Source organism: Cygnus olor, chromosome 3, assembly GCF_009769625.2.
Source record: "Cygnus olor isolate bCygOlo1 chromosome 3, bCygOlo1.pri.v2, whole genome shotgun sequence".
Taxonomy (NCBI): Eukaryota; Metazoa; Chordata; class Aves; order Anseriformes; family Anatidae; genus Cygnus; species Cygnus olor.
In genome coordinates, this window is record NC_049171.1 from 33,755,886 (window position 1) to 33,777,479 (window position 21,594).

The 21,594-nt window shown below is 37.3% G+C and overlaps 1 protein-coding gene across 1 annotated transcript in view; it reads left to right on the forward strand.

The window, feature by feature from the left end:
- SENP6 (SUMO specific peptidase 6) overlaps positions 1–21,594 on the forward strand; it is a 96,083-nt gene that overhangs the window by 41,220 nt on the left and 33,269 nt on the right. The window contains 6 exon segments of the mRNA XM_040550929.1: positions 1,118–1,181; positions 2,349–2,491; positions 7,654–7,755; positions 11,790–11,810; positions 19,468–19,538; positions 20,681–20,826. Of these exon segments, the coding sequence (XP_040406863.1) occupies positions 1,118–1,181; positions 2,349–2,491; positions 7,654–7,755; positions 11,790–11,810; positions 19,468–19,538; positions 20,681–20,826 (547 nt within the window).

Here is a 21,594-nt window from a genome sequence, read left to right on the forward strand (position 1 = left end):
TGATATAAGGATACCTGTATTTCATAGGTTGGAGGAAATACATTTTAACATGAAGGGAATCTGCTCATGGAAGAAGTTTTCAGGAAATAAGGGGGTAGGAAAGTACTGAGTGGTTACCTTTTATAGAAAAGAGTCATTATGTACATTGTAGTCAGTACATCATACGTGCAGCTAAAAACGTTTCTCCCTTCCCCTCCATCACTGTTTCTCATTGCTATGACAAGCTACAGCTGCTCCTGGGACCTCCTGGCATTACCGAAGCTATTCTTACGTAATTTCTGCCTGAATGATCTTAACTAAGAGCCACCCAAACCATGAAATAGCAAGTTGCTAAAGGTTGTATTGTTTTGTCACAGCCAAGAGAGAAGTAACCTTACCAGGGATGTTTGTTGAAACAGGTTGCTTCAACTGGAAGCAAGAATGTTAGCCTAATCTAGCTGCTATCAGAATTAATGTATGCTTGTTTTAATTTAAATACTTAAGACTTATTGAAAAGAGTACATTTTCACGGTACTGTGGGTTATTGGTTCTTTTTGTTTTTATGTTCTCCATTACAGTAGTTGAAGATTAGAGATACAGAAGTACTAAGAAACACACTTTAGTGAACACTTGAGTCAAACTGAACGTGCTATTTTTAGGAAGACCTATTTTGGCAGTAATTGCTATGTGATAATACTTCGTTACACAAATTCTCCTCCCAAAGCATTGTGAATTTTGCAGTTTTAAACCATATACTTCTGTTCATGAACAAAATAGTATATTTATACTTAAAAACGTCATTTATTTTATGCATAGGGTTATATAGAATTATTTATGATGTTAGTACCATTGCCACAACTGTATTGAACGTTCAATAATATTCTGTTTTGAGTTAATAATGTCCTTTTAAGTGTGCTTCTCCTGAAATAATGGATTGTAGTCTTCAAGTTGAGGTTTGCATAATATATCCTAAGCACTGACTAACTACATTGCCCACTTTAATGTTTCTGATGAATTGGGCACATGCGTTTATATGTAAAAGGGGGAGGGGAAAAAAAAAATTTATGTTCAAAATGTTTTGTTTATGCTCTGTTGCATTACAACGTGTCTGCCTTTCTCTTCCACGCCTATCATCTAGTGAGGCAAATCTGCTCAGCATAGATGACAGTGATGGGCCCTTCAGTCCCAATGAAGATAGGAAGGTAAGTACTCATCTCATGGTGAAAATGGACCTTTTTAAAGCTTTTTAAAATTATGTTGCACAGTCATCTGCACAGTATTGAAAATGAAAAATTTGTGTTGATTTAGCAACATAACGCTGAACTTGCTTATCTGCGTACTCTTAATGTCTGCTTACTCCTAGAGATCTTGTTGGTTTGTATAGTATTCTGAAAATACTAGCATGAATGTCTACTAAGGTTAGACAACTATCATTAATGGGTTTATATTATTTTAATTTGAAAATACTAATAATTAAATCCCATCATGCTTACAATCACATCCCAATTTTGTATGTGTGTATGTATATATAGGCAAAATTTGTGTTTATTTTTTAAAGTATACCGAAATAGTTTACTACTGCAGATGATGCTTCATAATGCTTTGAAAGTATGGACATTTTGTTTAATAAGGAATCTACTGATTAAGGGTGTGTTTCACTGCATTAATAGAAAAGAAACAATGTGAGAAATTAAATTAGACTTCATTTTACATTTCTTGTTTCTGTGTGGCATATCCAAACTTGAGGGCGATTATATGGGGCACTTCTGTGCTTGCAAGGTGTTACCCACACATTGGAATGGCAAAAAAGTCATATTGTTCTTTTTGTTCCTTTGATTTTCATTTTGCCCAAAAGATGACATTCCTGTCATTCTGCATCTAAAAGGTGACATCTGTGTCTAAAAGGTAGATAAGACTTTGATGTCAGCGTACCAGTTATGAAGCAGGTTAGCTTTGCCGTGTATATTTTTTAATGTTGTTGTTCCTCTGAGAGGCATAAAGCTGTTTCACATGTGACAACATTTACCAAATAGTCTGCTTGGAGAGAAGAAATTGGAGGGCTTCTGATACGCTACAGAGTCTGCTCTCCTGGAAGAAAAATCACATTATACAGGAGAACTCTCAAACTATTGTTGATCAGATATAATCTTGTAATCTTGTTTGTACAGTGAGCATTACAAAACTTTCTTGGAGTTTTTAGGAGGACTTCTGTTGAAATTGGCTTCTGGATAGATTTTTAAATAAAATTTTGTACAAAAGCAGTGTGAAAATGAAGCCAAAGTAGTATTTATATAAATATTCTGTAATTCATTTTCTTCCTTTTAACTTGGATGTAAGTATTGTAATGCACGTGAATTCTCTTGTTACAGTCACTTCGTTGTCGGCCTGGAGCTGTCGGCACCAGTGGTGATTCCATAAAAACATATGCGAGGCGAGGCAAAGCTGCAAGCTTGAGACTTTTTAAAGGGAATGCAATTGGCCTCAACATGATGGGAAATAGCAAGAAACTGAGGTACTGCCTTCAGTTTTACATTTACTTACCTATTTAATCATTGATAAAAAGTAGTAAAGTAAATGGCACGATTGATAGTACGGTTGCATTACCTGCTGTGCTTTAGGAAGCTACACTGTGCTGTATTTCTGAGCAAGACAGGACTAGATTAAGGTATTTATTCTTCCAAAATCTTATTAAACCACATCAGTCAAATACCAGAAGATTATTAAAATAAATTGAGAGCTTTTGCTTTTGTACTTGTCAGTGTTGTCTGCATGACCTATTGTTTCTTCTGTATAGTGCTAACAGATAGAAGAATATTTCTATTGACTCCATCAAAAATTTCTACCTTTCCATGATTGTGAATTGCCAAAGCTATCTTAGGATGCATTTTCTCGTTTCCTTACTGCAAGATATCATTTGATTTAGGAGTCACTGACTACTCCTTTAAAGAGTTCATCAAATAACCATACTCATAGATGGTGGCTTGAGTATTACTTGTATTTAGAGCTGACAGGAACAGTGTTTAAACGCTCAGTGCTGCACTTGCTTGTTACTACTGTCCCTATCTTTTAACAGACTGATCTCTTAATTTAGTATATGTGAAGAAGTGATACATTCATGTAACTTTCTGTGAGAATTTGATATTGCTGAAGTATTACTCTGTTTGGATACTTTTGCAGGAATGAAAAGATCTCTAGGTAGCTTGCTATAGTTAGCGTAGTCATCAGATGTCTAACCTATACATAGCTGTATGAGGAGTAGATCGTTGTTGGTTTGTGGGACTCTTATCACAGAGTTGCTGCAGAAAAAATCCTAGAATTACTTTGTGATGCGTGTCCTCCCCTGCTCTTCCGATCCTTGAGTCTAATAGACAGGAAACAAATCCAGAATTACAAGTCTGAATTGATCCTTCAGCTTGATACAAAGGAATGAACAGATTAGGTCAAAATAAGGACTCTTCTTGTCTCCGTGCTGTAACTGTAACCTGTTAATCACATATATTAATATATCTTGTTAAATTTGAAAACCTAGATGGCACTTTACCCAGTATCTTAACCAACTGTGTGTGATACGCATCTCTCTAACTTGGTTCTTCTATAGCTTGTGGATGGGTTTGACTGTTTCCCGTGTTGTTCTCCTGGAGAAACTGTCTGCTCGTGGCTTTGGCAGGTGTACAGATCTCAGGGTGAAGAACTGGCTGGGTGGCCAGGCTCAAACTGTTATAGTGAATGGAATTCAGTCCGGTTGGCAGCTGGTCACCAGAGGTGTTCCCTAGGGCTCAGTATTGGGACCAGTTTTAACATTTTTATCAGTGATGTGAATGAGGGGATCAAGCGCACCCTCAGAGAGATCACAGATGATACCAAGTTAGGTGGGACTGGTGATCTGTAGGAAGGTTCTGTAGAGGGATCTGCATAGGCCAGATCAGTGGGCCGCGTCCAGTCGCATGACATCCAACAAGGCTAAGTGCTCAGTCTTTCATGTGGGTCATAACAACCCCATGAAGTGGTATTCGCTCTGCCTTAATAGTAAAAAAGCTTCCACATGCACAGTGTACTTGTTGTTTGAGTATACCTAATCACTTAGAATATGATTCCTGTAGTCTGGAAACTAGAATTTTCTTCTATCTGGCCATGGGATTTGTAATGAAATCCAACCGTACTATTTAATTTTTCTACCTTTTCTATTCAAGCAGTCATACTTGACTGTGTGTATGTGTGTTTTTCTTAAGTTCCAGAAAGGTGTGTGGGTTTTATTTTAAGGTAAATAGTTGCAGAGGTTTTTTGAGACAATCTAAGCATTTAGTTCAGACATTCTGTTACTTGGATTGGAACTGCTTTCCATTGGCAAATGCTGCCTTATAAAGCTAAGACATAGGATGATTTATAAGTAAACTAAAACGAAATTAAATCTGTTGCGTTTTACCTTAGTGAAAGGTCACATCTACTTCGAAAACAAGCATCCACCTTCTCTCTAGTACTGTGCTGCATGCTGAATTTAAATGGAAAATAGAAGTATCCACCTTCTTCTTAATAAACAGTTGTTAATGGAGGGGTTCATTGGGGAAGAATGGGTGGGAGGAGGCCACTGTGACCTCCGAGAACAGTTGGCTTTTGATTAAAAAAGGTACTGCTGATTATTTACTTAGTCCTTTTTGGAGTTTGCGCACTAAATTTGCTTGGAAACATGATTATGCTGTAAGTGATTACCTTGATTTAGTGCCTTAACTGTGATAGCGTTGCCTCTTTCCTAACACACACGTCGTAACAAAATCCCCAAATAAATAAAGGTTTGTGATCCAGTCACTGTAGTGAAAAGTGGTAGTGTGTTAGCTCTGAGATGCTGTGTGACAGGTGCTTACTAATATCTTTTCAATATTTGAATTGCTGGACTAAAGACATTTTTGAAGATCACGCAGTTAAGCTGCTAGATGAAGTTTGAGAAGATCAGACTTGAGATTCTCGAGCATCTGTACATAGTGATTTGTATCACAAAGTTGAAGTTTTTCAACCTCATCTGCAGAATAGGGTTTAAAAACGTTTCGTATTGGTGGATTTCATTAAGCTTTCTGAGGGCTTGACTCAAATTAGTATTATGACCCTGCAGTATTCCCTAAAATCCAGGAAATGAGAGAAGGAAGCTACTCAATGAATAGCAGAATTAATATAGTCTGTAAATGCAAACTGTGTTTCTGTAATGTCATGCTTTCATTGCTTCTAGATCCATTCATTCTTTTTGCCCAATGCAAGATTCTTCTGTGCCTGGCCTTTCTAATTTGCAGTGTTCAGAACTTACTGGGATCAACTGATTTAATGTGAAAGTGTAACCATATTTTCTTCAGAGCCTAGACTCTAATTGTGTGGTTTCTGAGATACATATTGTCATTGTATTTTAAATTCTTTGAGAGTTCTAGAGCATTTGCTATTTGGGGGAACTTTGACAAATTTTAGTGCTTTATATTAATTTCCTTGAACCTGTGATGAAACTTGCAAAGCCAGTTTCAGTGCGGAGGTGCCCATATTGCAACTTTATGATTAAATTTTCTGGGGATTCTGTCTGCACTGGGTATGTTCTATTCGAAGACTGGGATTATAGAGCAGATTGTATTCTACAGCTGTCCTACTTGGAAGGATATCTGATGCCATATGAAACGTTTAAGTGTGCCATCTAGAACAGTCTGCTTTGACTCAAATCTAATCACCCAGCAGGCTGTGATACTCTATTCCAGCACCTATCGGAGCTTCTCACTTGAGTGTGAGGCACAAAGCAGAAGCACAGCTGAACAGTTTTTTGTGCTGCGGAGGCACAAGACTTAAAGTTTCCAAATCACGGTAGTTTGGCAAAGCTCGGATTCAACAAATCATGAAACACGAAATAGGTGTGTTTCTAGACTTGCTTGCTTGTTTTAAACTCTGTGAGTCCTTAGCATTTGAGAAGAAATTCCTGCGCTCTGCTTGTGTTTCTTGTTTAGTATCTCTTTCACAGAGAGAGCCTGGAGAGTAACTGGAAGCCAGAGAGGATTTGTGAGACATTCAAGTATTTAAAACAAGTAGCTGTCAGCTTTTTATTTCTCAGGGGAACACATTAAACAGTAGGTTGACTATAAAAGTCTAGATGATGGCTGACCAGCTGGAGTTGTGTAGTCTTGACTTGGAAGCATGTGGGATGAGTGTTTGTGTTTACTTTTGTGATGTTGGTGATTGGAATGTGAGGCTGGTAGCTTCATTTATGGGAAGTTGAACTGCTAAGTCAGAACATAAATGATGTTTCTAAGCTTCATGTTCTAAAGAAAGGTGTTTTACCATTTGGTTGGTTTTGATGGGTCTTGTTCTGTTACGTTCATGGTTATGCTATGATCAGTCAGATGATAACAGTCATGTTATGCTATGATCAGTCAGAAATGCTCTGAAAGTTTCTAATTTTGCTTTGTGATATTTAAGTCTTCCCAAAAGGGTAAGCTAAATAGAAATTAAAAAAAAATATATCAAAATAGCGATTTTCTCACCTTCATCTTTTGGGGATGTATAAAGGAAGGATTAGGAATTGATGTGCAGCTTTATTGGGGATTCTGGGACTTCAGATTTTTTGTTTTTCATCCCAGGACAAATGGAGGGAATGGAAGTTCTGCTGAACGGTGTTTCCAAGAAATATTTTGAATCAATCAGAATGCTTTTTCATGTTGTATATTTAATGCAGTTAGAATTTCCGAGCAATTTTACAACCAAAGTGTAAATGTTGCATTTCCGTTATTTGAAGCAGTTGGCGTTATCAGCTTTCTGTCTGTTGAAAACTTTATAGTTTTTGAACATTTTAAATGCAGTGTTGTGCATCCTGTAGTAGCAGTGTGCAGGTTAAGTGTTAGGATCTAATGGTCTTCGAGGGAGTTAATGTATTGCTCGTTTATTGGATAGAAAATTGTATCTTTGCACATGCTTTTAAGAGATAACTGGAAACCATCCCTCCAGAATTATTTGTTGTATATAGTAATGAGGTTAAAGCCTCAAAAGGCAATAAATGAGGAAACCAAAGAAATGCTGAAGGACATTGGTGAATATGCTGTCTCTCTGCAGAGCCTGTTGAGATAGTTGAGCACCTGAGAAGTCTCTTCTACTCTTTTTCAGCTGTGGTGTATTGTTTCAGCTACCAGTCATCTTAGCACCATATATTTGCTGCATTTATTTTCCCCAAGGAGTAATAATATTAGAGAAATTCCTGAGTGTACAGTTCAGTCTGTTCACGTCTCACGCACTTTAAATCTTCTTGACATTAATAAAATCTGTGTATGGAAGCATAAAGTTAACTATAAATGATTGTAATTCATTTTAGAAAGGCAGTATCTTTTTGGAGTGAGGAGGTTGAGCAAAGGAGAGCTGGTTCACAGCATTTTAGATGGTGATAAAATTCAATAAAAATCTTTATTTACCTTTTTTTTTTTCTTTTCCGGGGGAGAGGAAAAAGTGTGTATTCTTATTTGTCTATTTTATTCAGGGACTGAATGCTTTTATGCCTGTCCAATACAACCTAACAAGTTATATTACCAATTCAGAAATACTTTGATTTTTGTTTTTATGTGGCTGTTACTGTAAAAAAAACAGGACACCATGATTTCTAACTAAGACACTGTAGAAAATACAGTAGAGTCTTTTCTTAAATCATTTTTTTCTGTACTTCTGCAGTGAAAATGCTCAGAATATGTCTTGTCCTGTAACTGTGGTACATGGTAGACGCTTTCACCATGCTCATGCACAGACAACAGTAGTAAAAACAGCAGCCCAAAGGTAAGACTAAGCGGATTTGTTTATCCAGATGTCCCTGTTGTAAAAATCCTTTCTGGTTTTGTACATAATTGTTTTTGTACATAATTGTTCACCTTATACTATGAAGTGTTTTAGGAAAACATAATTACATGGTTCTTGTTGATCATGAGCTTGGATCTAAATTACTGAAGTTTCATAAACTTTATTATTTAGGATTTATATAGTCTTAGAAATCACTAATTTTAAAGCACACTGACATAATCAGAGAGCGTGAAAATGCTCTGATGGAAATATATTTAGGAAATACTTTGAAATGGGCATAGTATGCAGTAGAACTTCATGTAACTGGCAACAAATACCAAATACTCATTCACAGAAACTCCAGCTGGTATAAAATTAATCTAAAGGTTAAGCAACAAATAGGACAATAATGAGTAGTCTTTAACTACAGCATAAAATGATTAAAGTGGGACATCTCACAGAAGTGAGATTTTGGATTTTTATAAATACAGGAAACTCTGGAACTGGGGAAATTTACTCAGCTATGCTGATTTAAGCTTTGTTGTTTTGAAAACTTAAAAGCATATCAGACTTTGGTAAATATGAGGTGTTCCCCCCCCCCCCCCCGGCTTTTCACACTCAGACGTTGTCACAAACATATGAACTAACCATTGCTTTAAGATGTATTCTTTTAAATTTGTCCATTCAAAGCTGTATGCATTTCATGGATTTCCACTGGCTTGTCAGCATTTTGTAACCTCTTTTTCTGCCCCACTTTTTTATTTTTTTGTGTGTGTGTGGTGTGTGTGTAGATTTCTTGGAAGTGGTGGGATCATAGTAGGCATTATCCTAATTTTCGTCCCATTTCCATCACCTTCGTGGCTGTCTTCAGAATAACAAAGCCTGTGTACTAACGTGAATGAGTGATGTGATCCATATATGTATTATGGTAATCTGGCATTGAGGAAGCAAACTGAAAATGGATTTTACAGTTCTGTCTCTGACCTACACCATTGTTGCCTCCATCCATTTCAAAGTCTGCTGTGATTTGTGAATGGAAAATAGCATGGACATTTTCTTCCCTTTAGTAATAGCGGATGCAGTAACAAGGATCTTGCTTTTCTTTATTCCTTAACATCACTGTGAGGCGAGGGTGACTGAAGAGGATTGGCAGAGCTTTTCCCAGGAATAAAAACTAAAACGCAATGTTTATGTAGCCAGTATGGTTTGGGCTGAACCAGCCTCTTTTTTTCTTATATGCAGAAGAATTTCTGAATCTATCAATATTTCTTAGGAAAGCTGTTTAATGTTCCCTTAGGAAAGCGTTAGGAAAGCATGTCATTACCTTTCCCTCCTTTTTTTCTCTATTTCCCTTCTTTTTTTCTCTCTTCTTTTTCCTTTTTTTCTTAATTCTAAGGGATAAAAGCTAATTCAGGTTATTCAAAGTAAGCAGAAAGCCATCTGAGACAGCTCTTTCTTGGATCTCTGAATGTTGCCCTTAATGTTAGTGTAGTCTATTAAACTTAGTTGTGAGATGGTTCTTTGAAACCACTTACAGATGTGGATCTGTCTTACCTAGTTATGTCCTTTAGGCATCTTCAGCATGCAACAAGGTCTACTCAGATTTCCCAGTAGTGCCCTTTTTTTTTTCCATTGCTGTTGAAAGATGGTACATGGCCATTTACTAGCTTGGGCAGCTCAATTCATTGCCTAAATTTAGGAGGGCTGAATCTGGCCGTAGTACCTTGATTTTAATCTTCAGGGGACATTTGACTTGCCTGTTTGCTGTTTATCACCTATGAGACTTGCTTCTTTCTAAGCCTATAATATAATGTGGAGAAAAAAAAAGTAGTGACTTTGCATGTGTGACTTGCAGAAAGAAAACTAATGCATAAAGTAAGCAAGCTGAATATTGCATGAAGTAATTGGTTCATAGTCCTGTTGAATGTTTCTAAAAATTTTTCTTTTACGGTTGTTGTTTTACTTCATTTCCATTAACAACACACAGTTACTTCTTAGGGTCAGAATGTTTTTGAAGTTTCAGAGGTGAGAAATAGTCATAAAAAGAACCAGCGTGACTTGACTGATTGGTCTTTAGAATTTAAGAGTGAGCTTTTCAGAGGAATTTTGCTAAGGATATTTAATGCCAGTATCTTTTGCCAGTTGACTCATCTGACTACTCTTTAAAAGCTTCTAAATCTGTTTATGAGTTAGTGGATTGAAAATTAACAGAACGTGACCTCATGGCATGCTTCTTTGTCTTTTTTTCTTCTCTTAGGAGGTGGGGGGGTCTCAATGCAGCTTGATGTGAAAAATGTAGATTTATGAATCAGGAGACTATCATTGTTAGGAAAAAAAAAAAAAAAGTCCTCAGAAAGAAAGGAGTGTGTGCAGAAGATGTGGTAAACCAAGAATAACATTATAGGAATATCCAGACAAAGAAAGGTGGCTACATGGAAACTGAGTTCTAAGGGTCTTTTGTTTGTTTGTTTTCCTGTACAAATTTATAGCCAGTGCAAAGTTGTGTTCTGTTACCTTGTTTGCATTTGTAGAATTTTTTTATGAAATGTTGATGAGTTACAATGGGGAAAATAATTTTAACAAACCTAACATAATGTTCTTAAGTCTGTAGTGGATTATTGAAAGCATAAATAAAATTAAAAACACAAATTACTTCTGAGTAGATTGCAACATCAGTGGCAGAGACACAGACTTATTTATACATGGTTCTTTGAGAGGGGGTGGTGACACATGGGGCAACCTAATTATGAAAATCCATCAAGTTGAATTTGGAGCTTGTGATGTGTGCTGTGTTCCTCATCTCTTTTTTTGATTTTGCTGCACATGCATGTTAATTTAAATTCTGGCTGAATATCTGTTGCACTGATATTTAAAATATATTATTTCAATACAACAAAATTGGTCATTTCAAAACTATTTGTATATTTGATAAATACTGCCCATGTTTTTTCAGTGGAATCTGGGGATTAAGTTGAAATTTATTCACTTCTGATGCAAGAGATTTTCAGATACAGCTTAGCCTAATGTTGTGGTTCAATGTTGCTTTATTTAATGAGCGCTCAGTCCTATCCTATGCTATTGACTGACTTTTCTCTAAGACTTGGTATTGGAATAGCGTGTTATGTACAGCATGTCTAACAAATCTTACTGCATGAGCTGCATGAAGCAATTCAGAGGGACATTGCTTGTTATAATTCCTGGCTCTATCAAGGATTCTCATCTCTAAATCCTTTTGAGATGCAAAAGTGAGAATTCTTTTCAATGAATTTCAATTTCTTTCAATTTCTTTCAATTCTTTTCATTACATTAATACAGGATTTTAAAACAAGCGAGGCATTTAGGGTGATGACTGGGCATTCTGGATTTTTGCCATCTTTAAGTTTCTTTAGCATTAAAATTTATCATTCTTAGTAGTGACTCTGCCATATTTGTAGACAGTTAATCTAAGGTATGGATTAACTCTACCAGGGATACACAGTACTGGCTATTGCTCCATGTCGAAGTGTTTTAGATCTGACTGCATTCATAAACTCAGATGTGACCCACCCAAATGTGACCTTTATTGTTTGTAAAGGCCAGATCCAGCTGTAAGCAATTTTTACCACTTTCCTGCAATATTGACTGAATGTCCCATACCCTAAGTCTAAATTGACATGTTCAAATTCAGTTTTGAATTCCTTTTACTCTCTTCCCAGAATTCTGAATATTGTGTAAACTTGAATGCTTTGGTTTTTTTTTTCAGAATTTGTTGACAATTAATCAAATTTTACACACTGAGAAGGAGGCAAAGCAATGTAGTATTTATTTAGCCCATTGACCTTTGCTGTCTGTGAAGTAATGTTTGTTTGTGTATTTATAATTACTGTTGCAAAAATGCTGTGAATAATAATAATGCTCTTTTGACAGCTAGTGCAGTGAGTGCAAGAGACAATGAAACAGTTACAGCTTTTATCTAATAACTTTTGGATTTAGTGATGTGTGCAACACGTGGGGCTTTGCATCTTATGTTTTTTTTTTTTTTTTCATATTTTAAGCAATCTGGACCGAAAGGAAAGGTAAGCTTACTGTTGATGCAATGAGCATTAAGAAAATGAACTGAATGAGTGCTGTATCAATGCTAGTTAAAGAATAATCAATCCAGTCAATCATATCCACTCGTGTGTGAGGGGGTTGTTTGTTTTGTTCTGTGTTTTTGGTAAAAGAGAATAAATGGACCATAAAACAAACCTCTGTGTTCGTCTCTAAATAATGCCACATTAATGTGAACCTTGGGTACATTTCCACTGGAAATTACTCTGTGTATGTGTCTGTACATAGCTAGCTGACTAGAGAGATATCTCCAGTGTGCAAATAGATAAATTTCAGCCAAAGTTAATTTAAGAATTTACTGCTAACTCTTCAGAGAGCAAGAGATTTGTGTAATAGAATGGTTCTGAAGCATATCTTAGTTGGTTGTCTTAGCAGGTTTGACTGTATCATCTCAGCTCGGTTTGAATAGCATTAAAGGTTTTTATTGTATTACTGTGTCCATTCTGTTAAAGCAATTAACAGAAAATACACAGCACAAACAGACATGCTGTAAGGCTTGTTTGTCACTCATTTTGCATGTTTTACTGACGTTAGTGTTTTTCTAGCAGTATGAAATACCATACCTTTGTTTTTCTTTTGATATAGCTTACATTTATGGGTTAGTGTAAACGTTTGGTTGATAATGACAATTTGATTTTTTTTAATATCCTATTTATGTATGTGGTTTTGGCAGCATGCTACGCTTGATATCGGGTTGAATTGTTTAAAATGTCTATATAATGTTTATCCAATAACAGTGTAACGCAGAAATCTAATATAGAGTTGTTCTTTATGAATTCAGGATTGTGTAGATTTATTTCAAATGTAGCAGTAAAACCAAACCTTTCTGTTTAACAGCCTTTGTTGTTTCTTAAGAGACCCTAGAGCTGTGGTCCTCTAATAAGGAATAGAGTAGAATAGTTCCAGTTGGAAGATGCCTCTTAAACATGGGCAGGCACGGGGACACCACCACCTCTATAGGAAGGCTGTTCCAGGGTTTAGCTTCCCTCTCAGTAAAGAAGTTTTTCCTAACGCCTAGTCTGAACCTCCCTGATGCTGGCTTGAGCCATTAAGGGATTTGATCATCATCTCACTGCCCTGGCTTTGAGTTTATGCATATTTTCTTGTTGTTCTTTGTGTTGCATTTATGTCACTAATTAACCATTTGGTTATTAATGCTTGTAATTTGGTACTTCATGCCCTAGGAAAACTAGGGCTGAGTTGTGTACTGGTGATCTTAATTTTCCCCTGGGGACACCGAGTTCTTCCTAATCCAGTACAGTTAGATACATCTGTTTTTCCTTTGTTGCTGTCTTATCAGGGGAAAGTAATGTACACAGGAGTTGCTAAATTTAGATTTAATCATTACCATCATGATAAGTGCAGCTGCAACCCCTGACTTTCTGGGCCAAATAGGTCTACTGACCTGCATACTAAAAATCCAACTCCTATGCTGCTGCTTCTCTCTTTCGTAGAATCACAGAATGGTTTGGGTTGGAAGGGACCTTAAAGACCCTCTAATTCCACACCCCTGCCATGGGCAGGGACACCTCCCACTAGACCAGGTTGCCCAAAGTCTCATCCAACCTGGCCCTTGGTACCCCACTTTTCCTGTGAGACATGCTAAAGGTAAATCATACCTCTGCAGCTTGGTGATTCCTGTTTTATCATGCCTTACTCTGTTTTTGTGTAACGATTTTGAAACCAACAACCTGTGTGCTATAGTATACCTCCCAAGTATTAGCAGAGTGGGGCAGAGTGAGGAAGAGCTGAATAACACATACCCTGAAGAGCCAGTCTGCATTAAACATAGCTCTTGTGTGAGCTTAAAAGGTATTATAATCAAAACTGTTTATAATGGATAAGATTAAATGAGATGCCTAAAACAATTTAAGGCTCTGAGCATAGAGTCTTGCTCTTCAAGCAAAATCTAAATCTTGTAAGAACTATTTTTATGAAACCTAACAGGCAAAAAAAAAAAATTAAAAATATTTACAATATATTATTCAGCAAGATGGCAGGAACAGCAATCAATATCGTATTTTCTTTTTTCTTTATTAAGCACAATATGTAGATAATCTTGTATCTTGATGTTTTTAGCTGCTTGATCCTTCCTTTATTCTTTTTGAAGTGCAAGATTGAGTTTGAGTTTTATTAATAGGATTTAACAGCAAAAAGGTATTAGTTTTGAAGTGCTTTGTTTTTTAATTTTTATAAGAATCTTTTCTTTTACTTTTAGATTTTTTTTCAGAATAGTCCTTTTAAAGCTAGGTGGCATGTTGTTCTAAAGCATTGCTTTCCATTCTGTTTCTGTGTCCCTAATAACTGTCGAGTATCCTAAGAACTGTACTATAGAAGGTATCAGTGGATCTGACACTGTTCAAACACCTAGAGATTTCATGCTAATGAGGGAGCCTTTGTTTTGCCATGTATAAAGTTTTGTGATGGTGGTCTCTGCCTTTTTGTGTGTTTTTTTTTTTTTTCAGTGCAAGTAAACTGGTAGGAGGAGCATCAAGTTGTTATGCTCTTATGAGAGGACCGTTACCATCTCCAAGAAAACATTTTCTTAGATTAAATCTACAGTTGAAATAATTGTCTTTGCTGCATTGGAAACAAGTGACTTCAAACTGATCTTGAATTGTGGAATGAGTTAAACTGTTTTGGATAGTCTCAGCTGACTTGGAGCTGTTAACTTCAGCTGGTGGTCTCGGATGTGTGGTCATGGACTAAGGCACAGGGTTAGTAATGGGACTTATGGGTCAGGTGGTGTGACCTAGGTGATTCTGTGACTTCTTTATTAGTCTGTGTTAAGTCACTGAGCTGGGAGTGTCATACACTGATTGTGGAACAGGTGCATTGAGAGACATGGTGGTTCTGGCCAGAACTGAGCATTAATATGCACTTATAAATCTTTACCCAAAAAATCTAATTGCAAATTACATAGATATATATTTTTTTTTGCTTCACTGTAAGTAAAATGAAAAAGTTAATGATAATTAGAAAACATCGGAGAAGTAGGAGCATTCATTCCCACCATGAAGTTGGATGCTGCAGAACTGAAGTCGCTTTTTAGATTCAAGAATGAGAACTACTTACTGTTTATGTTGAAGTGATAGATTGTATGATGTCTTTAACATGGGAAGACAGTTGTATCTGGTTGTTGTCATCACCGGTTTTTGGCTTCTGTGGTCATGGATCTACCTTTGGGAAGCCAGGTCTGTTGGGAGCAGCTGATGGGATTCATCTGACCAAGTGGGGCAGGAGGGTATTTGGCAACAAGCTGGCCAAACTTAACAGCGAGAGCTTTAAGCTGGACTTAATGGGGAAGGGGATGGAGTTTTGAATTACAGAACAGCCAGGGGTTGTTGATGTGTTCGGAGTCAACAAGGAGACACCTGCGAAATGCCTCAAGAAAATTAGCATGTGTTCCTCTAAAGAGGTGATACATAGTAGGCCAGCTGGAGTCTCTTTGCCAGTGCACATAGCTTAGGTAATAAATAGGAGTAGTTGGAAGCCACTGCACCTAGAAGCTATGGTCTAATTGCTATTAATGAAACTTGGTTTTCCCAATGGTGGGATGAATCACAATTGGAGCACTGCAGACGTTGGCTTTAAACTGTTCAGAAGAGACAGGCAAGGAAAGCAGAGTTGGGGAGTTGTTCTCTGTGTAGAAAATAGATTGACTGCAGCTGTAACAACAGGTTGAGAGCTTATGGGTAAAAATAAGGGGCCAAGCGAACAAAGGAAACCTCATGGTTGGTGTTTACTACAAGCCACCTGACAAAGGGGAGCTTGTTGACCAAGCGTTCGTAATTCAACTACAGGAAACATCATGGAGGCTCTGATCCTGGGGGGACTTCAGTCACTCTTGTACCGGCTGGAAAAGCAGCACAGCAAGCTGTAAGCAGTCCAGGAGGCTCTTGAAGTGCATTGAGGATAATTTCTTAATCCAGGTGATAGCCCAGTCAGAGAAGTGCTACTGGACGAGTTGTTTACCAACACAGATGAACTAATTAGAGAGGTCAAGATTGGTGACAGCCCGGGCTGCGGTGGAATTCGTGATCCTGAGGGCTATGGGTCAGGTAAAGAGTAAAGTCAAGACCCTGAGTTTTAGGAGAGCGATCTTCCAGTTGTTCAAGGAGTTAGTGGATGGGACTCCCTGGGAAACTGCCGTCAGGGGTAAAGGAGCAGAATACAGCAGGCAGGGCGCTTAAGGTTTTTCTTAGAACGCAAGAGCTCTCTTTCTGTGTATAAGAAATCTGACAGGAGGGCAGGAGATTAGCATGGCTGAGTATAAGTATACAGTTTTGTGGCTGAGTAATAAGGAGGACCCTGGGAACTACTGACTAGTCAGGCTCACCTCAGTGCCCAGTAAGATCACAGAACAGATCCTTCTGGAAGTCACGTTGAAACATACGGAAGACAGGGGAGTTGATTAGAGACAGCCAACAGGGCTTCACCCTGTGCAAATTGTGCCTGACTAATCTAGTGATCTTCGGTAACAGAGCAACTGCTCCGTGGACGAAGGAAGAGCTACTGATGTCATCTGCCTGGACTTCTGTAAGACCTTTGATACTGTTCTCCTACAACGTTCTTGCCACTGCATTAGAGGGATGTTGGTCCGGAGGGTGGACTGTTAGAGGGACAGAGTTGTCTGGTTGGCCGTGTCCAGAGAGTTACTCAACAACACAATGTCCACTGGCAAGTGGCATCCCTCAAGGGTTCATGCTGGGACTGGCACTATTCTGCATCTTCAGTGACACAGTGGGATCGCGAGCACCCTCAGCAACTTCGCAGAAACACCAAGGGGGAGGTGTAGTTGATAGGCTTGAGGGAAGGGCTGCCATCCAGAGGGACCTTGAGGGAGGCTTGGGAGGTGGGCCTGTGTGAGCCTCATGAAGTTCAGCAAGGCCAAGTGCAAGGTCCTGCACCTGGGTTGGTGCAGTCCCCAGTATGATTACAGGCTGGGTGAGGAATGGGATGGAGAGCGGCCCTGCAGAGAAGGACTTACGGTATGCTGGTGGATGAAACATTGGATGTGAGCTGGCAGTGTGCATTTGCAGCCTGGAAAGCCAGTTGTTTCCTGAGCTGCATCAAAAGAAGTGTGGCCAGCAGATCAAGGGAGGTGATTGTCCCCTCTACTCTGCCCCTGTGAGACCCCGCCTGGAGAAGGGTGGTGAGGCCCAGGCACAGGTTGCCCAGAGAAGCTGTGGATGCCCCATCCCTGGAGGTGTTCAAGGCCAGGTTGGATGGGGCTTTGGGCAAGCTGGTCTGGTGGGAGGTGTCCCTGCCCATGGCAGGGGGTTGGAACAGATTGTCTTTAAAGGCCCTTCCAACCAAGCCTATGATTCTAATGATGATTAAATCATGAGACGTAAGAACTCCAGTTTAACATTCCAGCTGATTCTTGCTAAGAAGATTAACTGAGAGATGTATGTCTTGTTTGCAATGTTTGCAGTGAGTTGGAATTTATGAAGCTCAACAAAATAATACAAGTAAGACCTTGCTTGAGGCTGAGCACTCTGTTACGGAGAAAGCTTGAGACTGACAGCATGATGAGGGCTTTTCTGGAGTGAAGACAGTCTGGTCTTCTAGGTTTTATTTATGAGTAAAAATTCTGAACAAGCATTATTTAAAAACAGAGTAGAAATAAAAACCTTAATATGTTTGCAGATTTCCAGCTATTAATGTAATTAACATATTCATAATGCATTTAACATTTATGTAAATGCTACTGGTGTTGTTTAAGAAATGATTAATTATTTGTTGCAATATTAACTGCTGAATTGTCTCTCACCCTTCCTTTAGTCTTGGTCAACTTTTGTCTTGGTTGCATAGGGTTATGGGAGTGCTCTCAGGTGCCTAATCTTGGATGATTAAGAGAATTTTTCCTAACGTGTAGTTGGATGTAACCAGTTCCTTGTGAGCATGAATAAAAGTCTTTTACTGTTGGAAAGCAAGATACTCATTTAATGCTAGTCCTTATGTATTTTCTATATCTCCTGTAATAATGGTTTTTTTCCTACCCTTTAGTATGGTGTTTTTATCATTGGATTTGGTAGTAACAGCTTCTTGTTATATAATGCTCAGTTTGCGCTCTGCCTTACATTTCCCCCAATTTTACCTTTCAAGTAACCCCTTCTCGATTTGAACTTTTAATGAAAATATTAAAGAAATTGAATAATTTATGAACAAACACTCATGTTGAGTTTCTGATTTTGGTGCGGTTTATATGTAGAGCTGGTTTAAAAAAAAAAAAAAAAAAAAAACTTGTGTAGGAGCAGGATTGTTTCAGAAATGCATTTGACGCAATAACGAATCAATCTAATCTGTAGTATGCTTGTGGGCACTAATGGTAAAGTACTGTATGCTTGTTTTTGAACCTTTTTTTTCCCCAAGTTTTTCTGCATGGTGCAGCTCCTCAGCACAGTAAAACTTTAGTACTGTTTAGTGGGGTTAATAAATTTAGAGGGCCAGATTTGGTAGGGAAAACCCTAAAAGGCATTGTAGAATAATCTTGTTCCAAAGATGTTAATAATAAAGTGTGGGAAGCCCTGAGAAGTATTAGCTAGAAATGCAGGATATTCGAAGGTCTTGACATTCTGCTGCAGTAAGACATTATTTGCTGAAACAAATAAAGATTTATTCCTTGTTTTGAAATCTGTTTCAGCCATAGCTGAATCATTGTCAGGTGGGCCCTAAAGATTTAGCTGTGTTTGTCTGAGATGTTACTGCCTACAGCTGTTTACTTTGCTCCCTTTGGTGCTGATTTTTGTCCTTGTATTCAGAGATGGCGTTATGGGATGCATGTGACCCATTTGCAACCCAGAGCACTGACTTAACTTGGCAATAAAAGCAGTTTCTGCTGAAGTTGTAGACAAGGCTTCCTGTGTTTCAGGTGCATGTCATGTCATGTTCTAACAGTAACCTACAGCTGCAGATTAGGGTAAGAGCAGAGAAGGAGAACTGCCATTAACAGTAACAGATGCAGTATCAGGAATCTTAATTTGATTTGACATGCTTTTGTGTAAATTGAAAATATCTTTTAGGAGACTCAAAATGATAATGCTAATATATGAACAAATATGTGATACATTATGCCAACTAAAGTTTTCTTACCAACTAATTTGTCTGCATAATGTTATTTTCTTAAACAAAGATATAAGTTGTTTCTTCACTTGCGTTCTTTTTATTTTTTGGCCACGCAATTTTTGATATCAGATGTCTTTCCTCTCTTTTGCATTTTCTCATCTTTTTTTTATGTTGTGGAGTTTAAGATGTGGAATCTAATATTGTTAAAGTAATAGTTGTTTCTATTTTTGGATTTTTAAAGTATCTATGTTATACTTCATTAATATGGAGGAGGAGATACAGGCATCAGTCCTTGAAGACTTTGGTCTGAAAGTAAGACTTAAAAACTATTGATTACTGTGAAAAAGGTTTTAGATCAGAAACACTTCTAAGACCTTTACTGTAGCAGTTGCTAGCATTCTGGTGATATTTTTTTTAAGTGTACGTAGCATGTTAGAGATGTTATTTATTCATAACTTTAAGATGCAGTTCAGATTTTTTTTCCATGTGTAATTGTGACAAAAATACAATGGTCTCAGTTGAAAGAACAACTATATCTAATTTATTTTCCAGAAAAGAATATCCCCCTCAGCTTCAGAAAGTAGAAGCAGATCACATTAGGTTACCACGACCTCAAGGAGTGGGTAAGTTATCTAAGAATTTTAGAATTCTCATTTATTCTAAGCAGAGGTATTTTTTTTGTTTTTGTTTGTTTTCCTATCGCTGCTATAGGCAAGTATGTTGCCAACGTTTGAGTAACCTTTAGTATATCTATCCTTATATAATATTATTGTAGTTTTATACAGGTTTGTGCAAGGAAGACTTTTTTTTGACAGATTTTTGCAACCTGTTCACTAATGCTATAATAAACTTTAAATTAGGCGTCAGTTATTTTAAATACAAGTGGAACTGGGAAAATTTAGAGTAATAAAATTGTTGGGTCCGGAACTAATGATGTTCATTTCAGATTTTTCAGTACTGATACAGGTAGTCTGTGAACCAGCAAGACTATCTGTATGTATTGAAAAATATTTATGTTCATATATGTTAAAATTGTAGCCTTTAAAAAAAAGTTCCAGGATGGAGACTATAATTAAATAGTGAGTCTAACTGGCATTTTTGCATTAAATTGAAATATAAGGCACTGTTGTACAACATACTGAAAAGCCCCTTTTATAAGGAGATCTCACTCTGTACACTGTTAGTTTAAATAGAGGATGTGTTTCTTTGTTCCTGTGCTCTTCTAGTATTTAAATTAATGCCCCAATATAAAACAAGATATGGTGGTATAGTTCAGTGTACTGCTGAGTCTTGTGCTGATGGAATAAATCCTAAATTATGCAAAATATTTTCAATTGTTCTGAATTCATTCACCAGCAATCTTTTTGTGAAAATTACCAGCAGCAGCATCTGGCAGATCCTCACCTCCGTTCAGTAGCAAAGGCTTCATTCTAGTTGTCATAAAGTCTCCCATAAGGCCAAAGAGAGACTTTGGCCTTGAGACTCTGCAAGGCCAAAGTCTCCTCTGAAGATGTGAAACTAGAAGTTGTAACCAAGAGACGCAAAAATAGTAGTAATCAAACAAAATCTTGAGTATTATTTTAGGGATTTTTTTTTTATTTATACAACAAGTCATAAGACACTTCTTTATGTGAATGAAACGGTATAGTTTGTTGCATGTTTAAAAAAAAAAAGTTCAGATTAGTGTTTGTAAAGAAGTAAGTTGACCATAATTGCATCTGAGCAGACATTTCTTGTTAACGTTTGCGTTTTTTTTTCCTCCTAGACAGTATAATGGAAAACACAGAAGAGTCGGAATCAGAATCGGAATCTGAAATTAAAAGAAAGGTGCAACAGAAACGTCACTGCAATTCATATCAGTCTGACTTGTCCCTATCTTCTTCTACAAAAAAAGGCTTAACCCAGTTAAAGGTGGGCTGTGTTTTTTTTTTTTTTTTTTTAAGTTTAACTGTTCTAAAAATCCTTCTAGCTGGGAGAAGAATGTAAACATTTAAACTGAAAAAAGTTATGGCAGTGCAGATATTTAAGTGTTAATACTGATGCCAACTGTGAAATACGTATTTTGTGAATTGAACAAACAGATGGTGCGCTGGAAAGCAAAAGAGCCTGTATTTAAATTGATTGGGGAATCTGATCCATGCTTATTGGGATAAACCAGGAAGTGACACCTTTGGTTTGCTATCTATGAAGTAGGGGAATAATATTTCACACTTTGATGGAATTTATTTAATACAAAAATGCATAATTTTCAGTACTTATATAAATAAGGTTGGTGTCCTTGAGCCAGACCATGTGTAGCTGACCACAGTGCTGCAAGAAGCTGTTCTCTATCTCCCTGATGGAAAAAGCGTTAGACTTGATTACATTGTTTCAAGATCTTGATTTCATTTCCAAAACCACAGGACAGGTTTCACTTGTAAACAAAATTTAATAATTACATCTGGTACTTTCTCCCTTGAGTGCTCGCAGTAAAATGTTCAAACAGTAAGCTTAAAAATGAGAAAAAAACATATGTTACTAATCAGAGTGTATTAGGAGATTGCAAAAAGAGATCAACAATGATACAGCCTCACAAATTTTGTCAAACAGTTACATTTAAGTTCAACCTCTGATAAGTGCCTAAATTGCTGATTACTTAAAGTTAGGGGGATATGTCCTTACTTTGTTCCCTGTGCTCTC